The 21109-nt window shown below is 38.7% G+C and overlaps 1 protein-coding gene across 2 annotated transcripts in view; it reads left to right on the top strand.

Annotated features, from left to right (window-relative positions):
- The first annotated feature begins 1035 nt into the window (after positions 1–1035).
- The window catches only part of ugp2b (UDP-glucose pyrophosphorylase 2b), a 37603-nt gene continuing 17529 nt past the window's right edge, over positions 1036–21109 (top strand). Inside the window, exons 1-4 of one of the 2 annotated variants that reach the window (XM_084736582.1) lie at positions 1036–1159; positions 5852–5979; positions 7852–7959; positions 20302–20487. In XM_084736582.1, coding sequence (XP_084592708.1) covers positions 5881–5979; positions 7852–7959; positions 20302–20487 — 393 coding nt within the window. In that variant the 5' untranslated portion in view covers positions 1036–1159; positions 5852–5880. Of the gene's footprint in view, positions 1160–2100; positions 2188–5851; positions 5980–7851; positions 7960–20301; positions 20488–21109 lie in introns of those variants that run through there. The other variant, XM_084736581.1, reaches the window with a different exon arrangement.

Below are 21109 nucleotides of genomic sequence, written 5' to 3'. Positions count from 1 at the left end.
CCTTAACACATTTCCCCGACCCTAAAAGTAAATCTAATCTAAAACAGTTACTGGATAGTTTTAGCTTAATATTTTTATCTATCTTATATCAGCCATCGGCTGCCCTGCTCTCTAAATATCGGCATCGACCACTGAAAAACTTATAGCAGTCAACCACCACTTATAACAATGGTCTGCATGGTGATGTGCAATAGGAATAATGTAGTACTGTCCTTCCCAGCATGTATTCTCAAGTACTATTCTGGGAAAAACACATTCCATCATTCATTTAAACAACAAAATTGTATATCACAATGCCTAATGTCTTAAACCAACTAAGTATTTGATTACATAAAATGATTCCTGGTAGAAGTATTATTATCTGCATTGTTCAGCCCTGGTGGAATTCGTTTGCAGACAGTTAATGAGTAAAATACTGAACACTAGAAGCTTTACAGTGTAGTGTCACAGTTTCACCGGACAGGGGCAGTATTTCCTAGTTTTCCTCTTCCCGGCAGCAGGAGTGATTATGTAACAAATGTAATTAGTGAAATTCACAATGTGTTATTGTTGATAAACAGCAGCCCTCATTAAAAGGGAACAAATCTACCAAAAACTTTCATTATTCCAACATTAATGTGGTAAACCTGGTGTATGCAGTGGATTGCTGTATGCTTCACAGCCATTATATTTATAGCTCATATTAAAAATATTAAATGGTACTTTAAAATTGTATCAAAAATACAAATGTCTGAACGATATATATTTCAATTTTCAAATATTTCAGGCATAATTTAACCTGTCAGGAACCATATCGCACGTAGCAGAAATCTATTGGCAGGCAAAGCTGCGTCACAGGAAAACAGTGTTTTTATTGGCTGCCATCCTCCTGCAACATTCCCATTCGCCCCTTGCAGGAATGGCACTGTAGTGTAAAATATCTTCAAACTAATCACCTTTTTAAGTTCTTTATTATTTTTTTTACCCTGTTGGGATTTTCATTCAGCGAGTTCGAGGGGGAACAGAAACCCGGAGTTTGAAGGCGAAAAGCCGTGCAAAGACCAAACACATACTGTGTGTGTCCAGTTGTCTCGTCTGCGGGATTGCTGTGGTCCTTCAGACCCGCAGGACCAGGCCGACCCCATCGACTTTTCTTCCGCCAGCATCCTACAGCCACACAGTAAGAAAATCGCTTTAAATATGAGCGCATTTGACCACTTTGCCTCTGGGCATTATGCAGTTTTCTCGGCGAGGCGTGCTGAAGGTCGTATCTTCAAGTTAGCTATTGCGTAGTCCAGCGGTTCCTCTCGTAACGTTGGACATTTATCGTTTTCACCCGTGTGGAGTTCACGGAACCACCGTAAACTTGGGTTGTCTTTATGTTTCTCAAGGCTGCACACAACAGGCAGAGCTATTATTCATTCTTTCTTGGGTATCATAACATACCGTTCTCCTCTGTCCATCCACCCATCAGTCATTCATTTCCGCAGCCTCTAGCTTCCCTGAAGTTCCCGAGCCAGGCAGCAGGTCAGGCGGATGGACTCACAAGTGTGCATCACATCTCACCGGTTTCTAGCTAATAATTGACGGGATGTTTGTCGGTAGTGCAAGCGGACTCTGGTGTACAAAGGAGGGGGTGGGGGGTGAAAACCGTCAACTCTGTGTATAGAAGGCAATAAAATTGAAAGCAGTGGGCGAGGCGAGGGAAAAACATGATCAGAGGTTGGGAGTCACAGCGAGGAGTTGTGACGTGGTTTACAGTATCGGGGCTGGAAAATGAGGGGCAGACGCCGCAAGCGATAAAAGATCCCGCTGGGTCCACTTCGTCCTCATGTTGTTCAGGGACGACGTTTTGGGCTGCAGTCCAGGGAGACTTGAAGTGTGATCGCATAAATAAACGTGTCCTTGTTTCTGTTCCTTTACGTGAGGTAGACGGGACGTGTCATCGTCCGCAGCCTCTCAGTTGTGAATGGACTTTTAAGACTGGACAACTTGAATGAATGTCCAGGAGGCTTACAAGGCACCTCAAGGAAACTTTTGTGTTCATTCACGGGATGTATGTTCAGTGACACTTTGTGTTTCACGGTGAATGCTCTCTGGGATATTTAACTGGAAGCGTTTGCTCTGTTTTGGATTTATCTTATTTAAACGAATGTATTGCTGAACTGGTCGCTACTTTGCAGCTGAAGATGGCACTTTATGTAGAAGGTAAGTAGTGATGTGGAGGCTGTATTCAACTTTGAACCTTAGGTCTATATTCCAGGTAAATAAGGCAGTGGATTTAAAGGACCATACCTACGTTTATAAACGTTTCTTCTAGAGCTTCAACAATCAGTTGATTAATCATTTAGTTGTCAACCATTAATTTAATTGGCAACTACTACATTGATTATTTTGAGGCATTTTTTTTAGAAAAATGTCCAAATTCAGCTTCTCAAATGTGGAAATTTTCTTATTTCTTTGGTTCTTTGTGAATGTGAACAATACACTTTGGACAAAACAATATATGGAGGACATCACCTTCTGCTGTGGGAAGCATTGATCTTTTTTCACCTTCACTTTCTGACATTTTGTGGACCAAAAAACTAATCAGTTAAACGAGAGAATGATTGACAGATTGATCGATAATGAAAATAATTGTCACTTGCAGCCCTAGTTCCTTCATACACAGTTAAGGGAAATATTTCCCAGAGCTAACCAAATTTTCTAACCTGTTTTGCCTGCCTTCTAGAGAGGGATACATGATAACTACTGGGGTAATAAATCATTGGCCAATAATGGAAATGAAAATGGATATATAACTATTTATTATTACAATAATGGAAAGTATAGCTGACTAATTAAATTCAAATATTTGTGTTTGATTCAAATCAGTTCACAAATAAATGAAGTCTTGTAGAACCTTAAAAGAAGGCAGTTAAGTTCTGATCAAAGTTCTCCTCTTTACACGCTAGTTGTATTTCCCCCCTCTGGGCTTGTAATGCATCAGCTACCTTTTTGTATTTTTATCTTAGTACATTTCCTGTTACATATTTTCTCTGGGGTCTCTAATAAGCAGTCAGGTGCTCAGTGACATTGCTGCCATGAATACAGCATTCAGCCCTCCAGACAAACCAAATTTGCCTCTTAAGATTATTTCCTGAACCCACTTCTGCTTTTAGGTGTTTTGCACCTCCAAATGATGGTTGACTAAATACAAAGACAGAAGTTGATTGAGTCAAGCAACTGACTGACTAATGTGCTCAGTTGTGGATTGTGAGGTAGAAATTGCAAACGTGATGGATACAGCTTTCACAATTTAGGAAACTGAGATGGACACTTGTCATGGCTTTGAGGTGTTATAGACTAAACGGTTAATGGGTTCAACAGTTTAGCCAGTAACCAATAAATGAATGAAGACTTCTTCTAAAATGCGTTCATTAATCTATTGATAATGGATCATCTAGATATACCACAGTGACAGCAGGCTGCTGGCGGCTAGTTTTTATCTGCCCTCAATGACAAAAAGGGAAGTTCTAAGATATTATAATAATAATGCCATGTAAAACCTTAAGCGATTGTGCAACACAGTTACACCGAAAATACTCCCCATTTCCTTCTGCTGTCACATATTATAAGAAGAACAGTTTCCTGTTGTATTCTGTATGTGTGCCAGATGCAGTGAATTATTCTGCACTAAGGTTACTGTGGATCGCTCATAATATGCTACTACTCTGCTAACCAATGAGAAGAACGCTGAAAGAGACACTGACAAATACCACACTACATACTGAGTCATATGACAACCAAGGTCTTTCACACTACCCCTCTCCTATTCACACTATCGCCACAATACAGTTACCTTTGAAAATATATGGCCGTGAATGGTGTGTGTTTCTGTTGATCATCCAGCATCATCTCATGTGTATTAATACTGGTTTATAGTGTATTTTCACAGCATGAACTTCAACATTTAATTAATCATTAATCTTTAAATGCTTTTATTACATGTAAGCCTCTCAGATTTGCCAGCACATGCCTGTATGTTGTAACTGTATTATGACCTTTGTTTTCAACTTTTATTTTCTATTTTTGATCATATACAAAGTAGCAAACAATTTAGGTCTCATCAAAACACAGAAACATTTTTCTTTTCTTTTTTTTTAATCACATCCAAACTTTCTCATGTGCTTTTGAACTTGATTAATCCTGTCAGACCAATGTTTCATGTTGTATTTCGCAAGCAGAGAACATGCTCGGTTTGGCTATTCATCTTAGTTGATAAAAAATAACTGGGCTAAGGACTGATGTGTTGGCAGGTATAATTGTGCTGTTTAAGTCATTTCATCAAAGGCGATTAATAGTTCAGAGTTTGCCAGTCGTGTTGGTACAGCTGTGCTAACTACAGAGCTGTGAAGTGTTTGCTTTCATTTACTTAAATTTTTCCCATATCCTGCATGGTACTGGCCTTTTGAGGTGGGTGTTACCATCGATACTGAAGATAATTATGATTCCATTCCATTTAGTGTAGCAGAGCCTTTCTAGTGGACTAACAGGTACAACAGTAGCGCCCTAACTCTGTTTGACCTGAATGGAATCTAATGTCAAAATGGCTGAAAAAAGTCTATTTATAAACACAAACACACAATAAAAATCATTTTAAAGCTAATGTGACCAAGATACAGACTAGACTGGACATTTTAATGTTGAAAAATGAAGCTGCAGACAAAATATGCGATGGCAACACTGTTTTTCAACCACTGCAATGATCTAATGGTGATCAAATAGGTAGATTTTTCATAAATATGACCCATACTAATACTCATCTTAAGAAAATCAAATGTTCCTCTGAGATACACATGCATAATCAATGTCATAAAACGCTAGTTGGTGTTTTTCATTTTTCCGGTTTCCTCCTGTTTTTAATCTTAGTGTAGCCTAATATGTCTGTATTACATAACTTCAGACTACAGCAAATACATAAAAAGGTCTGTCCACAGGCATTTATTGGTTTCCGACCCTGGGAAAGTGGGGAAAACAGTAAATTAACCAAAACTGTATTCTGAAGTAGCTCTTTAACCAGATCACACACAATTAGGTTATTTTATGTGATCTACTGATTATTAATGTGATAACTAATGTAATATTTTGTAACCCCCATTCACTGAGCCTCCCCAGAAACTGTCTGATGCCCCCTAAGGAGGTCCGCCTCCCACCTTGAAAAGTAAAGCGCAAGGTGACATCTTGTTTTAACGGACCAGTAATTTAAAGCTCAGGAGGTTAACATTTACAGTCAAGTAAGACCAAGAAAAGCAGCAAATTCTCACATTTAAGAGCCCAGAATCGTTAATTTTGCTCAAGCCTTTAAGCAAAATGTTTTTCAAGTGGTCAGAGAGACCCTGTTTTTGGCCCTTTTCCTAGGGTTTTTAAAATCTAGCCCATGATAGGAGACTTTGGCGAGTCACAGTTCAGTAAGATATTTGATTGTTGAATCTCATTCTCAGAACCTAAGTATTTGAAAACCTGGGAATGAAACTCATCAATCAACCATCATTGAGATGCTAATACTAAGAGTGAGAGTCAACAATCAATGATCTTTCTCCAGAACTGCTTACTTCACCTTTAACTGACAAATCTGTGCAACTCTAGATTCAGTTTCCTGTACTTTTACAGTTAAAAACTTCTCTGAAGTAAAACCAGTCTAATTGTAAAGGTACAGAAGATTATCAGTTTTATTCAGTGGCAGACCAGGCAAAAACTGATGGTTTGAATTAATAAAACAAGTGAGGGTGGAGATAATAATCATTTTGAGGATCCAGAAAGTGTTTGAATTAAAATATGTTGCAACAGTGTAAAAACCTGTCCCCCATCTTGCGTTGTCTTGCCTGTCCAGGTCTGTGTAAAGGAGTGGCCAACGGAGGGATGGCTCAGTTCCAGGAAATGATGCGGCAGCAGCTGGAGAGCTCCATGCACACGGAGCTGGAGAAACTGCTGGACACCACCACAGGCGCTGAGAAAGAGGTACAACTAACACACTGTCTGTCTGTGTCTCCCTCCCTCTGTTTCTCTCTGACCATCTGGTTGTGATTTAGAGAGTGGTTAGGTTACTCACAAACACTGGGAAAACACAAAAGTGACACATACTGAAGCACAGTGCCAATGAGGGTTCCACCTACATGCTTACAGACGCACGCACATACATAAAGTGTACATCATAAGCTTTAGAGCCAACATTCATTCGTTTTATCAGCCCAAGTCGTAATATAATGCGTCATTAGAGAATTATAGCCCAACTGAGACCCTGTGGATTTGTCCTGTTGATCCAAAATGAATTCTGGTGTTGGGACGGCTCAGCCCACAGCAGCAAATTAATGAAAAACCTGAGAGTTAAATCAAAACTGTCCCAGAAATAGCAGCAAGAAATCCAGACTGATCATCATTTAATCTGTTTTCTGTGGGTTTTCGTTGGTTGAATCAACACACACGCACGCAAAACATGCAGGGATAGGCCCTCTTAAATTATCAGCAATACACACTCTCACTAAAGGGTGTTCACAGAAAAAAGCTTTTGTACTTGCAGTAAGCACAGTTATACAAGCAAAAAGGCCCCATACACAATTGTAGAGTACATGCACATTATTAGTTACAAACTGGTTGAACTGGGCAGGTGTCCAGTGCAAATAAATGCCGAAGGGAATGTGAAGCAGACCAGAGACAGATTACTAATCTGGATACTTATTTTACTCATCCTCCAGGAATATATTCTTTTTTGTTTTTAATACACATTTGAAATTAATTATTTACATTTTTCAAGACCTTAAACCGCATTTTAGATGTCTATTCTGCTAGGATATTAAAAACTTATATAAACCTAGAAAAAAAAAACAGCCCAGGTTGCAAATCACTAAATTATGAAGGGAAGAGTTTGTAAATAAATAATTAGAGTGGTTTATAAAAATCATTTAATCTCAAAACACACAAAACATTGCAGGGAAGACTGCAGTATTGAGGGAAAGACAAGTTAACAACACAAGCTTGATGATCGCTGCCATGTTTAAAATGACCAGTCATCTCTCTCAGTCCTGATGATGTTTTATCTGTCATCTGTATGTTCAGTACATACACATAAACAGAATTATCAGTATGAATGTATACAGGCATAAACAGGTAATACTACTACTTTGATGTGATGATTGTGCCTGGAGGACAAAGGTAGTTATAGTTATTGATGGCATCCTTATATAGTATAGTAGAACTTGTTTTGCAGCTTCATACACTGCATAGTGCATACATTGTGTATTTTCTCGCTCAGTAAACATACATCTTTCACTGCACTTACTGCTTCAGCAAACAGAGGTTAAACCTCAGGTCTCCCTTTGTAATTGCAGATAACCAAACCCGCATTTTACGTTTGAGGTTTTCAGCTGACTCTTCTGTTCTTTTATGTCTTCCAGTGCAGCAACAGAAGTTTCAATTCCTAGGTTATCAGCTCCATTATAAGATTATTTTTGAAGTTTGGGTGAGGAGTAATTAAGTACAATGAAAGGAATATAAAATAAAAAGTCAAGAAGGATTAGGTCAGATTTTTTTGTGATTGAAATCCACAGTGGGAATCGCTGAAGGCAAAAATGGTATTAATTTATTAGAATTTTAAACAAAAGTAAAAACGTTTCTAAGATGCCACAGTGAAAGCTCTGCAGATTTTCTGGCTGTTTTGTCCAACTGCCCTCAATTAGAGAAACCTGGTAGATAATCAATGGATTTCCAGAAGCAGTTAGCACGTTTTTCATCTTTCTGTGGTCAGATAGAACTGTATTATTGATGACTTGGCAAATCTCTGCCCGATCATCTGGGGATGGACAGAGTTTCAGATAAGGTTCTTGTGTTTTTCAGGTGTCCAGGAAAGACTTTGAGGGCTTCAAAAGTCTTTTCCACAGATTTCTGCAGGTGAAGGGTCCATCGGTAGAGTGGATCAAGATACAAAGACCTCCAGAAGATTCGGTGAGTCTAGTTTTAAGTTTTTTGGGTGTGTGTGTTGGTGTGTTTCTGTGTGTAAATGCTAAAGTAAAATGTCAAATATTCCAGTATGTGTCGTGCATACACAGACGGATTAATCCAAGCATACACACACTGCTTTTTTATTGCCTTGTCAGGAGAACATTAAGCCAGAAAGCAATCATAAATACACAGAGAAATAATTAACATCCCATTACAAAACAGGAACGACCTCTAACCAAAAGTCTGTGTTGGTAGAGGCGTGTTACTACAGATACGTGTGAGATGATGAAATACAATACAGGAAGTCCAGTCTGAGTTAAATTAATTTTGAAACTACCTGATGATCTAAACACTGCACTAATACTGAGGCAGATTTACTGTAAAAATGAAAAAATTTAGAAAGCACATTTTAAGGCAACTTACGTCAAAAGATTTTTGGGTTTTGAGCCCAACTCAGACTCTTAAGTTCTGGAAAAAGTTTTACCAAATAATACGTTTTTGTTGAGATCATTTACTTCAATCTTTGGTGTTCAGAAATCGTTGAGAAAGTGAATAATGGTTAATAATTTAATAATTTCAGATGCATCCGTTTTCAAGCACCCAAATAATGAAAAGTGTTGCTTTAGCCTCATTCTCAGTGATAGACGAGATAAGCAATAAAGTGCCACTGCTCAAATTAGGTGATCTACCTGAAATGTGCACATGGATGTATTTGATGAGTTCAGATAATTTTGCAGGATGACACTGCATTTTGTTACCGGAGCTCACTGTGAATGAACTCACACTGAGGCTGCATTTAGTCAGTCTGAACTCATTACAGTAGTTTTAGAGCTGCAGCGAATTACTTGTTACTTGAATTATTGTGACATAAGTGTAAAGCAATTGTCACCAGTGCACACAATCAGAATTGACCTTTAAACACCTTCTACTTGAAAATATTCATCATCACGACTCTGGTTGTCTTGTCTGAGGTGACTACAGACATGGTGCACTGAGCAGGTTCAAATGCGAAATAAAAGCAAACATATGCAGCTTTTCAATTTGAGTCAGTGGTGTGTTTTGAAGTCCACGGTTCATATGATCAGACTCCCATCCTAGCACCTGTCACTCATCATGATGAGCTGTCATGAATGAAACAGAGTCCAGCTTCAAGCTGAAGGTGAGGGATAAGAAGCATCGAACAGGATGACACCAGACACTCTTCAAATGAAATGGCACTCATCTTTGCTTTTGAACTTTTCTGCCACAGCAGTACAATAAACTAAAATTAAAACAGACAATAGTAATGTCCTATAACACGACAAACTGGAAATACAGTTTAGAGCAAGACTGGATTTCACAGAACAATATGTGCTAATTCAACTCCTTGATGACTCATTCCCATGACCTGGGAAGGTCACTGATGTATTCATGTCTGAAGTTCCTGTGGAATTATTATCAGTTGTCTCCAATTGTAATTGGAGTTATTAACTTAAGGGCTCAAGTTACCGTCTACCATTTAAAGGTGCAGTAAGAGATTCTGGAGAAAGACAGTTGACTGTTGAGTCTCATTCCCAGGTGGTCAGATGCTGATGCTTTTGGAGACGGGAGCCACCAACCCAATTACCTGGGAATGAGACTCAATAATCAACCGACTTACCAACCTGTTATTGGCAGGCTAGATTTTCTAAAGCCTGAAAACAGAGCCAAGAGGAGGAGCAGAAGTCTGTTTTTCTCTCAGGCCACTTGAATTACAATAATCAGAAAGGTTACTATAGATTTTTTGACCAGTGATGCTAAAATTAACCTGCCTACCCCAGCCTTAAGTAAGTATAACTATTACATAAGCTGGCGATGACATATAAGTGTAGATGTTGCCTGTTCAAATGATGGCTCCTGACTTTCCACTTAAATGTCATCTTTTTCTAATTATGGCCTTCCATTCGCTTGACTATTGTATCTGGGTTTTATTTGACTCAGACAAACAAAACTGTAAATTATCTGTTTTACTGGTGTAATATAAGTCACTCATTCACTTCATTGTAAGTTTTTCTAGTCTGAGTCATTGCAAATCAAAATCTCCAAAAATGTGGACAGAAGGGTTTTAAGTTTTTATGATCTCACACATCAAGGTGTCACAGGTAAGTGATGGATTTGATATTTAAGTAGTATTAGTTTCATCACTTTTGAAACCCTTGACACACTGGAAGCAAGAGGTGCATTGCATAACAAGACAACCAGATCCAGGTGCAAAGGAAAGGCTGTGGAATTTGGATTATTTCTTGGACAGTGATGCACCTCAAATCACAAGTCTTGAAATAGTTAAGGTTTTATTTATTTATTTATTTATTTTTATGCTTTTAATAGACAGGATAGCCAAAGACAGGGTGGGGAATAATGTGCAGCAAACGGCCGCAGGCGGGGTTCGAACACACAGCCCTCACAGCCTCTGTACATGGGGTGTGCACTCTACGAACTGAGCTACCCAGGCGCCCCAAAGTAGTTAAGATTTTAATTCCTTTCTGCGCAACACGTGGATTAGATGACATGTGTGTAATTTGATCCAGGATGCCGCACTTGGTGAAGAACAATTGTCCCTTGTCTTCTTAAAACATGCACCGCTCAATAGACACCTAAACCGTGCACCGTTACATCACACTCTTGAAAGATGGTTTGAACGGGTCGGTTGCATGATAGAGCGATGTATCCATCTTGTGTCCTGTGTGAGAGAAGTATTAGTAAGTTGTAAACCTTGCTGCTCGATGCCAAGAGCAAAGCAGCAACACTGACTGATGATGTCATTTTAGTCTAGCTGATATTATTCAGAGCATCTTCTGTGTGTCCGAGTTGAATAAGCTGCAGTTTCATCAATGAGATGGAAGGAGTTTCAGAGCCACGGAGAGTTGGTTTATTAAGACATTTGACACATTATTTGTGGAACAATGATAACAACTCAGTATTCAGAAGTGAACTACTTCAGCTACATTACAAACACGGTTAGCAACATTCCTTTAAGGTATCATCAGCTGCTGAGCTTCAGGTAATATAACTTTCACTTAAATGAAAAGAAGGCCTCTGTAGTGAGTCACTGTGTACTATGCTCCTGTCTTTAAACTAGACAAACCACAGGAGTCCAATTCCACTGTTGGTCAGTCACTTACAAAGTTAAAGTCAAAGTGCCCAGTCATCAGTGTTTCTTTGAGTGAGCAGTGCAGGATTTCCTCGTTCTCATTCGCTGGAAAAGCACATTTTATACGTCTTCCTACGTTTTCACTCACAAGGGATGCTCTCAGTGCTCTCCTTCAGTTTCCTGAACACTGGGTTTCCATGTTTTGTGTGAACTTCAAAGTAGAAAGATTTAACAGAGTAAAAAAAAAAAAAAAAAAAAGTGCAAAGCTATCTGATTCGGTTTGATCTCAAGGGAGGATCTTTGAAGTCTTGAGTGCAGTATTTTGTGTCAGTCAAAATGTTGAGCAGTCAGCGGCAGTGCTTGAGAGCAACTAGTGAGTAAATGAAGCTGGAGACGTACACGAGTCTGAGTGTCGGTTTGAACGCTGCATTTCAGACCCTGAGATAGTTCTTGGTTTTTCTTCAGTCGAAACTGTGACTTTGTGTTGAACTCAGCTAAAGATATCAGCGTAGAATCTGTGTTTATCTGATTTCAAGATTTATCTACACTGTAGATAATCTGAAACACTTGAGAAAGAGAAATGGTCATGTTAAATGTCTTATGTGTGCGGCCTTAATTAAATGTAACAAATTACTTATTTGGGGAAAAATGGTCACATCTAACCAAGCACAAAGCCAAAATTGTATGAAACAGATATGATCTTCTGTTTTGTTTCACTGTGAAATAAATCAGTTCATTATCCCTGTTTACCGTTTCACTGCAGTGGTCTGTTTTTTGTCTCTTATGTATTTTTTATTTTGTTGTGATGGTAGACAGTGTGACTCACAAGAGAATGGAAAACACTGCAGCTGTGAATTGTTAAGGGGGTAAGATCAGATTACAGACCTGCTGAGGCAAAACACCATATTACAGTACAGAAGACAGTGGCAAAGTATGGATTTCAGCTGACACTAAAACCTGTAGATATAGTATTGATGGATATGGAGATATGAACATCATCCAGTTTCCATCACATTCATAAGCAAAACCAGAGCCTGGAGATAATGATTACTTGTCAGATTCTTTAGTTTCTGCAGTTTTCTTCCCATAGTAGTAAAACATTCAAAATATTTATGGAGAAGTGAAGATGAATGCCAGTCAAAGTCAGACTGATGACTTGGTGTTACCGTATGTCAGGTTGGTATTGAGCGATTATTGACATTTATTGTCGTGCAGTGCGGATATGATGCACATTGTTTTAATTTGCAGCAGATTCTCCTCCAGCTTTGCATGAATTAGTTTCACTGTCCCATGTTTTAATACAAACTTGCACTCATCACAGACATAAAATGATTTTCATAATGTGACTATTTCCATTTTGAATGTGACCGTTGTGTCTGTTTGGGAATGAGACTCAGCGATCAACTATCTTTCTCCAGAATCACTTGCTGCACCTTTCATGGCCTCTTATGGATTTATAAAACATTAATGAATGATTTATTGACATTAATAAAGTCGTTACTTGCTAATGGAACTCATAAAGGCCCATTATATTAGGAAGTGATCAGGCTTCTGACTAGTGGTTCTGCTGCTGAGCAAAGCATTTAGGTTTATTTACTCTGTTCATTCAAGTAGATGTAAAAAGTACGAACCTATAAAAACATTAAACCATAATAAATAACAGTAACAATCAGAATACTTGGTCTGTACGAAGGAGTTGTTTACCAGCACACTAAGGCGTGTTCAAGAACGGAAACCTGTATTTCCTGACATCCCCCAGTTATCAGCTCTGCCAGCTAAATCATACAGGATTTGTTACCCTGCAGGACCCTGTGGAAACACAACCTGTGGTCCAAATATTGTTTCCAGAGAAATCTCATAGGTTCAGCTGATTTCATTCCAGAGATGTTGCCGTCTGGCATTTGTTTGCTTCTGTCTCACTGAACATTGACAAAACTTCCTCAGTTGTTCGTGCTGCACTGGACTCTTTAACCAAACACACAAACACAAAGCCCGATCTGTCTTCTCCTCTTCAGCCTGTAGCGAGTGAAGAGTAACTGCATCGCTCCCCAATTCTGAGCCGCCTCATTTATTTTTACGAAGCTGGAGAGAGAGATGGAGAAGATTAAAGATGGAGAGAGGAGCAGGAAAAGATGAATGAATTGCGCAAAGAGGAGGCTTTACAGTGAAATTGAGAGTTACATAAAGGGAGACGGAGGCAGAGAGAAGATTAGAGGTTTGGAGAGGAAAGTGGCGAGACAACTACTGAAACAGGGAACATTAAGTGAAATAGGAAATGACAGTGACACACAGTAATGAGATAGGGAAACAGGCTGAGAAAACGTGTGTGTGAGATGAGGGGACGAGGGTAAAGAGGCATCATTTGGCAGCGTCCTATCAATGAGAATGAGAGGAAAGGAAAGTAAACTTTTCGTTAACAACCACTGCCAATGACAGCTGCTGAAATCAAAATCTCCCCCCAACCAAATTCATTATTCGGTAGCTTTTAGTCTATAAAGCCAGTTTTGACACAGATGGCCCACTCGCCACTGCAACTGGTGGAGATGACAAGCTGACCTGCCGCAGCAATAATTAATTGCTATATATCCAGCGTTTTTTAAAGTTGTGTGGACAAATGAAATGAAAGAGGAGTGGTGTAATGTACACAGGCAGAAGGAGATGGAGCTCTTTTTACGGGCACTTATTCCTCAATCACCAGATAATGTACTCAGTACTACTGACTGTACAACACAATGATGGCAGTGCCAGAAGCAGAGTAGGGCTTTCTGGCCCGCTTCACCCACATGCATGCATTGCCAAAAGCATACGGAAATGTGTCCCTGTTACGTATTGTTTTTTTCATTCAAGCAGCTTACAAAAGACACATAGTCGTCACATGCTCATAGATCAAAGAGCTCTAGTTTCACTGTTGTGTGGTAAAATGTCAGTTCAGTACTGATATCCATCATCCACCATACAAGGAAACATGTATTTGTGAAATGAAATTCACCCACATCTGATCAACAGTACAGGAGCTGAAGCTGTTTTTTTTTAACTGTAGCTATACTGTAGACCTCTAATTCTAACTGTAATTTGACATTAAAATATACTTAGATATAATGCAGGGCTGAAACTAACAATGATTCTCCCAATTAATCCAGTAGATCGGCATTTCTCAAACTCAGGATCTGTTTTTATCGGGTCGTCAATTGTCAGAGTAAAATGCATCTTTAACTGTGACAAGCAACACAAAATGAGAGACACAGAACAGCTCTCAGTGACACTGGCCCTTAAATAATATTGAATACAGGAGACAAGAACTCTAAACTGCCACAAAATACAGCTGGTGTCAAGAAATGAGGTCACCTCACTAATGGTTAAAACTATAAACCAGCGCAAAAATGATACTTAGGCCAACATTTTCAACTACCATGTTCAACAGACACATTGCAAATGAACAAAAACTGAAAAAAGTTACATGTTGGAACATAAAACAGCAAATTTAGAGTACTAGACAGGCTACTCAGCCCGGGCATGATGGGAAACATGGTCTGTCGCTACGGTGTTTTCATGCAATATTTTAATCTGTTTCAATTAAAAGCTCTCAGTGGACTGTGCAAGTTTATGAATGTAGTTTTGGCATTTCATGATATATTTTTTTGGTCCCAGGGAGACACCAAATTTCTCTTTTGGGTCTTTTGACTTAATCAATTTTCAAAGAAGTTGGCGATTCATTTTTTTGTCAACTAATAATTTCAGCTCTAAAATGGTCATGATATTCAAGTTAAAATTTAAATAATATTAATTTAAAATATTTTTTTATCTTCCCTGTTCATTGTTTGTCAGGCTTGGGCTGCAGACATCTCTGGTTGTTTCTCAGCTGGTCTGAGGTCAAGTCACAGACATTGCCAGTGAAGAACATCCCACTACTGGTTCATTAAAAAGCCCTTGATTGCACTGGCTGTACTTTGAGGATCAATACCTTCACATCTTGTGGTATCTTGTCATAATGTGTTATTAAGTTAACAGGATATCATGCTGTATAGTACTGTTTGTTACCCAACTGCAGTGATTTCACAATAAATAGAAAACACCACTGAGTAAAAATCAATCTGACACTCAAGGCACTCTCTCTTAAAACAATTAAAAATGCCTTTATCACCGCAACATGGTCACGTTAGATCTTAAAACAAACAAACTGTACGAGTATCTCTATCCAACCTCAAACACACCTCAAACAGTGGGAATCATGGTACTAGGTAATAAAGTAATCAAAGTGTGTTTGTGATACATTTCATTCAAAGATTTGGATCTGACTCAACATGTTAGGAACAGCTCTGGATATACCCGCTAAGTTACAGTGATGATTTTTGGATTCATTCCCATACTAATCTGGGAGGTCTTCATACTGTTGTAAATGTACGTTTGGCCTCCCAATTTCACTGTAACTGTTTACATTGCGTAACAGTAAAACTGCTCCTGCAGCCACAAGGTTTGCATGTTATGGTTGCGGTACTCAGTGCTATAACCTGATCGTAAGAAAACATCTGCTGGTGTTTTATCATGGACTCCTCACAGCGTTTTTCTGAGTTGGTTGGAAACAGTTGTAGATCAGAGAGTGCCTTTTTAAAAACTGGACAGCTGCTTTTTGTTTTAGTGAAAAAACATTACTAAATAGATAATATAATCACTGTAGAATATACTGAAAGTTATTGTCATTTAACACACACTGACATTTGAGTCAGATTTAATTGAGATAAGTCTGATTTGTCAGACTGCAGATACTTACTCCATACTTGAACTTAGTTTTGAAACTATGAAATGAATAAGTTTAGGGCTGCAAATAATAATTATTTTTATTATTGATTAAACTGTTGATTATTATCTCAGTAAATCAATAAATTACTTGGCCTGAAAGATGCAGATCAGAGGCACAGTGTAACCTTAAATCTCTTATTTTGTTCAACCAACAGTCCAAAAAGAAACATTCAGTTTACTATAATGTAAGCCCAAGAAAAGCAACGATTTCTCATATTTCAAAAGCCATCAAATATTTTGCTCGTTTGCTTGAATGATATGATTAAAATATTGTTAGAATAGGTGCATCGATTTTCTTTTGAATAATTAATGGTTGCAGCTCAAAATAAGGCAGAACCTTTCATAAGGACATATATCAATGTCCTTATGAAAGACAATAATGAAAAATGAAATGGATGAAATACATTAAGGTTCTCCAAAGCAAATGTTGCAGTGGATAAGCTGGTAAAAATGGAGAGAGAATACATCTTTCTTAGTTAAAGTTGCAGCTTGCTGTTTTGGTTTCATTCTGGATAAGCAGTTAGCATAGATATACAGGCCTAAAACCTTTCCATAGAAACCAGTGGAGTTAACAATGCTGCAATATGTAAATCTTATCTGATCAGTTGTAAGCAACAGTGTGGCCAGTGAGTTTTTAAGCAGCTACATTACATCAGAAAAATTACTGTATGCTAGTATAAAAAAAAGTTATTATTGCTGAAAATACTGTACATTAATAAACACTTAAAGTATATCTGTATATAACCACTTTATAATGTGTTATAAATGAACTATCATGTGTTTGTATACTACTTATAAATGATAAATGGTAAAGTGTGTGTGTGTGTGTGTGTGTGTTATGTAAAACATGAGTTGAGGTAGACAGTTTCCAGCACTGATGTGATGCTGCAGCTTTAAGTGCCCAAGGGAAGATTTGTGGTTTACCACATCTTGAATATCTTAAAACAAAGACAACAGTGGTGGGTTTTTGCTATAAAAGAAACACTTTAATGAGGGAGAGAATGGAAAAATACAAATATGGAAAGTACACAGATCTCTCTCTCACTCAGTGCCAGCTATACAGTGTAATCTTTGTTTGACTGACCCTTATGAGGATGTTCTCTGAACTTTTTTTTTTAACTTTTTCTCCTCTTTTTCCATAAATATTAATATGAGGTCACTTCAGTATGAAGAAATCCTCATTTATATATTTCATTGTTCATGAAGTCATTCACATCACATACCTGTCCTATCCTGTAAGTCAGTTACAGTATCTGCATCTGTGCTTGTCACAGCATGGCAGAATCCAAGCTGTCTTACTTGTTTGAACATTAATCATTCAGTCACATATAATTAATCAGTCACTGAAATCAAACTTTTGCCAAATAAAACCAAAATCACAGACATCAGTATCAGCACATCAGAGGCGATATACTGAGGCAGCTTGTGCAAGAAACCATGATAAATAAAAATGATAGAATGTACACATTAGACAGTGATGAGTACGATATCTATCTCCTATCATATTTATGGTGAAATGAGTATTGAACAAAGCGAGAGTGCAGGTTATGTACATAATAACGCACAGATGATTACAAAATAGTGTTTCTGTCCTCAAGAGAGAAAAATACTTTCTTTTGATAAAAGAAACCCATTTTTATTTTCAGATTATGTGCCAGTTGTTCCACATGAGGTTTGAAGGTGACACTTTTATCCAACCAAATTCCCAGATAGTGAAGATTGAATGGCTTCAATTTCAGTGCCATTATGTGTAATGATAGCAGGGAGAGAATTCTGGGCTTTCAAGAATACTGTAAAACACAGTTTGTCTAATCTGCATTCAAGTGCAAGTTTGTGGTTGCATGTGAGCATGTGTACTCTATCCATCACAATCCATTTTGCTTGTTGTTGTAGCCTCTTCTTGCTGTTTCACACTTTAATATGATGCCAGTGGTGAATGGTTATGTACTTCCACTTACACAGAAATACTTGTAGAGTAATTATTAATATTTTATTTATATACAACACTGTTTAATTGATGGGTCTAAGATGTTATGCAGCCACTGGCCCGGCAAAACTCACAAGTGGCAAGTGACATCTTGTAAACCAGTGCAATTTTACAGTATTTTTTTTATCTAGGAAATGAAAATAAGGTTACATACAGACTGTCAGAATAAAAAGGACGTGTGGACGTCAACCTTCAAGGAGAGCAGGCTGCTGGTGCTACACCTCTAAATTTAGCTATGTGTTAGCATGTTAATGCCAGGTGTAAACAGGACCTGTGTGTGAGCTCTGCTTTAGAGGAAATTCAGTGTGCTCTCGCACGCCAAAAGGCACATAAACTTCAAACCAGGGGCAGTTTTCAAACTTGCCAACCACTGTAGCTAAGTCTACAGCATATTATGCAGTTCTCTTAGTTATACCAAGTCGGTGCTTCCGCTGCACTTCAGCGATAACAGTGTAGTTTGACTCCAGTCATGCAGACACCTTCCCGCCTCCACACTTGCTGATTAACATGTGCAAACCATATTTTAGTTGCTAACATTTTGAATCCCTCTGGCATGTATTTATGTCAATCCAAAACTATAATCCCAGGCTGGGCTGTCTTTGCTTGAGATAAAATGTCCTGCGAGTGTCTTCCAGGTGCTCACACCTACAGCTGACAGCAGCTTGTCAGTCAAAGTGAAAAGTAAAAACACTATACAGCAGTTTGCACCAGAACTGGGGGTTTAATAATGGAGAAGTAGTTTTACCCAGTGAAGACTTGTTTCATGCAAACCACTGAGTGTTGTTAACTTGAAGCTGGGAGCAAACACACAGAGTAGGATAGAAAAAAGTAGCCCCCATCTGTATTCTCCAGAAAGGGAAATAAACATCTGGGAGTGGAGGCTATTTAACTCTGGGGGTACAGGGGTAGGATGGGGATCCCAGCTGCAAAACATTTCGCTCCTTATAATAACACACACACACTAACAGTCTCTCTCTTTTCCCCTGAATTTCATGCTATCTTTTTTATTGTCCAGTACCAGCAGGGATTTGTATTAGTTACCACTGGAATGCCAACAATGAGTGTTCATCTGAATTCCTTTCCTGCAAGTCAGTTTACACATTTTTACAGGTTTTGTCTTTTATCTGTGAAGGGCAGAGAGTGAGCAGCAGCTGTGTCGAGGGTGTCTGTTGTATTTGTAACCTCAGCCTCCGTGTGGTGCGAGGTGACGGGGGAGGGGAGGGGTTAAACGCTGGAGGAGAGATGGTCTGCTTCCGTCAGGAGGTCTGCTGTGTGTCTGCTGTCACTGATTGGTGACTCAGTGGTTTCCAGCAGGAAAGGACACCAGATGACCCCCGGCCTTGCCATTTCGCATTCACGTATACACCATCTAAGAATCACAGAGACATTTGCAGTATTTAATTTTAAGAACGCAGGCAAACTCACACAGAGCTCAACTTAAACATCGACACGCTCACCCACTTCCTAACAACAAAAAGCTGTTGTAACATCTGGTTAGGATTTGCTGTCCCTGGATGCCTCTCTGCACATTGCTGGCAGTTTTTAACTTGATTTAAAAAATTCTTCGCAAAAGACCAAAGTTCATTCAAGCTGAGTGAAACTCAAGGACAAACACAACGACCACGGCAAAGCAGTGAGTTTCTGTTAAAAACTGATCCTGTTTTAAGTTTAGTTCGAAAGTGACCTCGCTGTGAATTTTTAAGCCCCTGGTTCACAAAAGTTTTATTGTTTTATAGTCACATCCTCTTTCATATCCTTCCTTCACTCCTTCCTGTTCTGTGGGAGAGTGAAAGAAGTCAATACATAATGTGTGAATATGCTGATGTGAGAGCTGTGATATCGACCCATGAATGTGTTTTCATACACACACTCTCATCATACTCCAATGGTTTTTGCTGCCTCGCCACAAGAAGTGATGAAGACTACATCTGAAACTGGCTGTGTTGTGCATTAAGTCATCGTAATTACTATTATGTGCACTGTTCACTCAAACACACGCCACAGAATGTGTGATGGGTCTTTTGTTTTTTATGTAGCATTGCCTTTCTTGTTTCAAAAAAGCACTTTGTTGCGGCCGAACAAATGGACAATTTGTGACATTTTCACATTTCTACGTCAATAACAGTCCATTACATTGCTCAGCTGGTAATTAATCAGCCCACATACAAAGCTGTTACAGTCTCTGTGCTGCCTTTCCTGGTTGAAAACTTAACGTCACCAATTTGTTTACAATAAGCAGAAAAATCCAAGAAAACCAGACATGAAACTACCACTGTTGATTTACAGGTGGTTTCTTAGAAGTGCAGTGCAGAAACACTGCAGTAATAAACACCTTGCACCTAAAGACAAATAGAGTTATAAGAAGTTGTTCATTTTAAAAGCAAAAAAGTACACCTGCTGTTTCCCTGACCCTCCAGCTGCCTCTCTCTCTCTCTCTCTCTCTCTCCTCCAGATCCAGCCCTACGATAAGATCGCCGCTCGAGGCCTGCCGGACAACGTGGCCAACAGCCTGAACAAACTGGTGGTGGTGAAGCTGAACGGAGGCCTGGGCACCAGCATGGGATGTAAGGGCCCGAAGAGCCTGATCAGTGTCCGCAACGAGAACACATTCCTGGACCTCACTGTGCAGCAGATTGAGGTACAGAAATCAAAATACTTGATATAAGGCCTTATATAGAGGAGATTCAAAGAATTTCTTTGTAAGATGTCATTACCTAATAACTACAAAATATATAGACTTTTTCAGTAAAATATTATAAAAGATTTGAATAGGCAAAGAGTAATGTGATCTGCTGCCAGTTAGAAAGAACCATTAGTCTTTTAGTAAGAAGCCTGAGTGAGCTTTTTACTGAAGCAGAGGATCTTTATTTATGTCTTTATGTCATGTTATCATGACGTAAGGACTTAACATCATTCTAATGAACAGTACCAAATGACTGAGGTTCTTCAAGCAGTTTAGCTTGGTTGCAGCACCAGGTTTCATATTTGTCCAGTCTTTGTTTGGTTCATCTAGTTCAGCTTTTTATGCTGCAATAATCAATATTTATTTTTCTAAACAGTGGATTGAATGGCATCATGTAATGTGAAAGGTACTACTCTGCTGTTCCCCTCAGCTCCATGAAATATTTAGCATCTTTCAGCTCATTGTTTTGAATTTATAGCCTGCCAACTGTTTTGATTCACTCTCATGGCTCTCAACAGCATGATTTTCAGCTAAACAGCTCTGACAAACCCACAGAACAGTATTTGCACAGGGCAGA

Source organism: Lutjanus erythropterus, chromosome 14, assembly GCF_056507025.1.
Source record: "Lutjanus erythropterus isolate fLutEry1 chromosome 14, fLutEry1.hap2, whole genome shotgun sequence".
Classification (NCBI taxonomy): Eukaryota; Metazoa; Chordata; class Actinopteri; order Lutjaniformes; family Lutjanidae; genus Lutjanus; species Lutjanus erythropterus.
The sequence above is the reverse complement of the archived record's forward strand: the minus strand, read 5'-3'. Positions and strand labels throughout refer to the sequence as shown.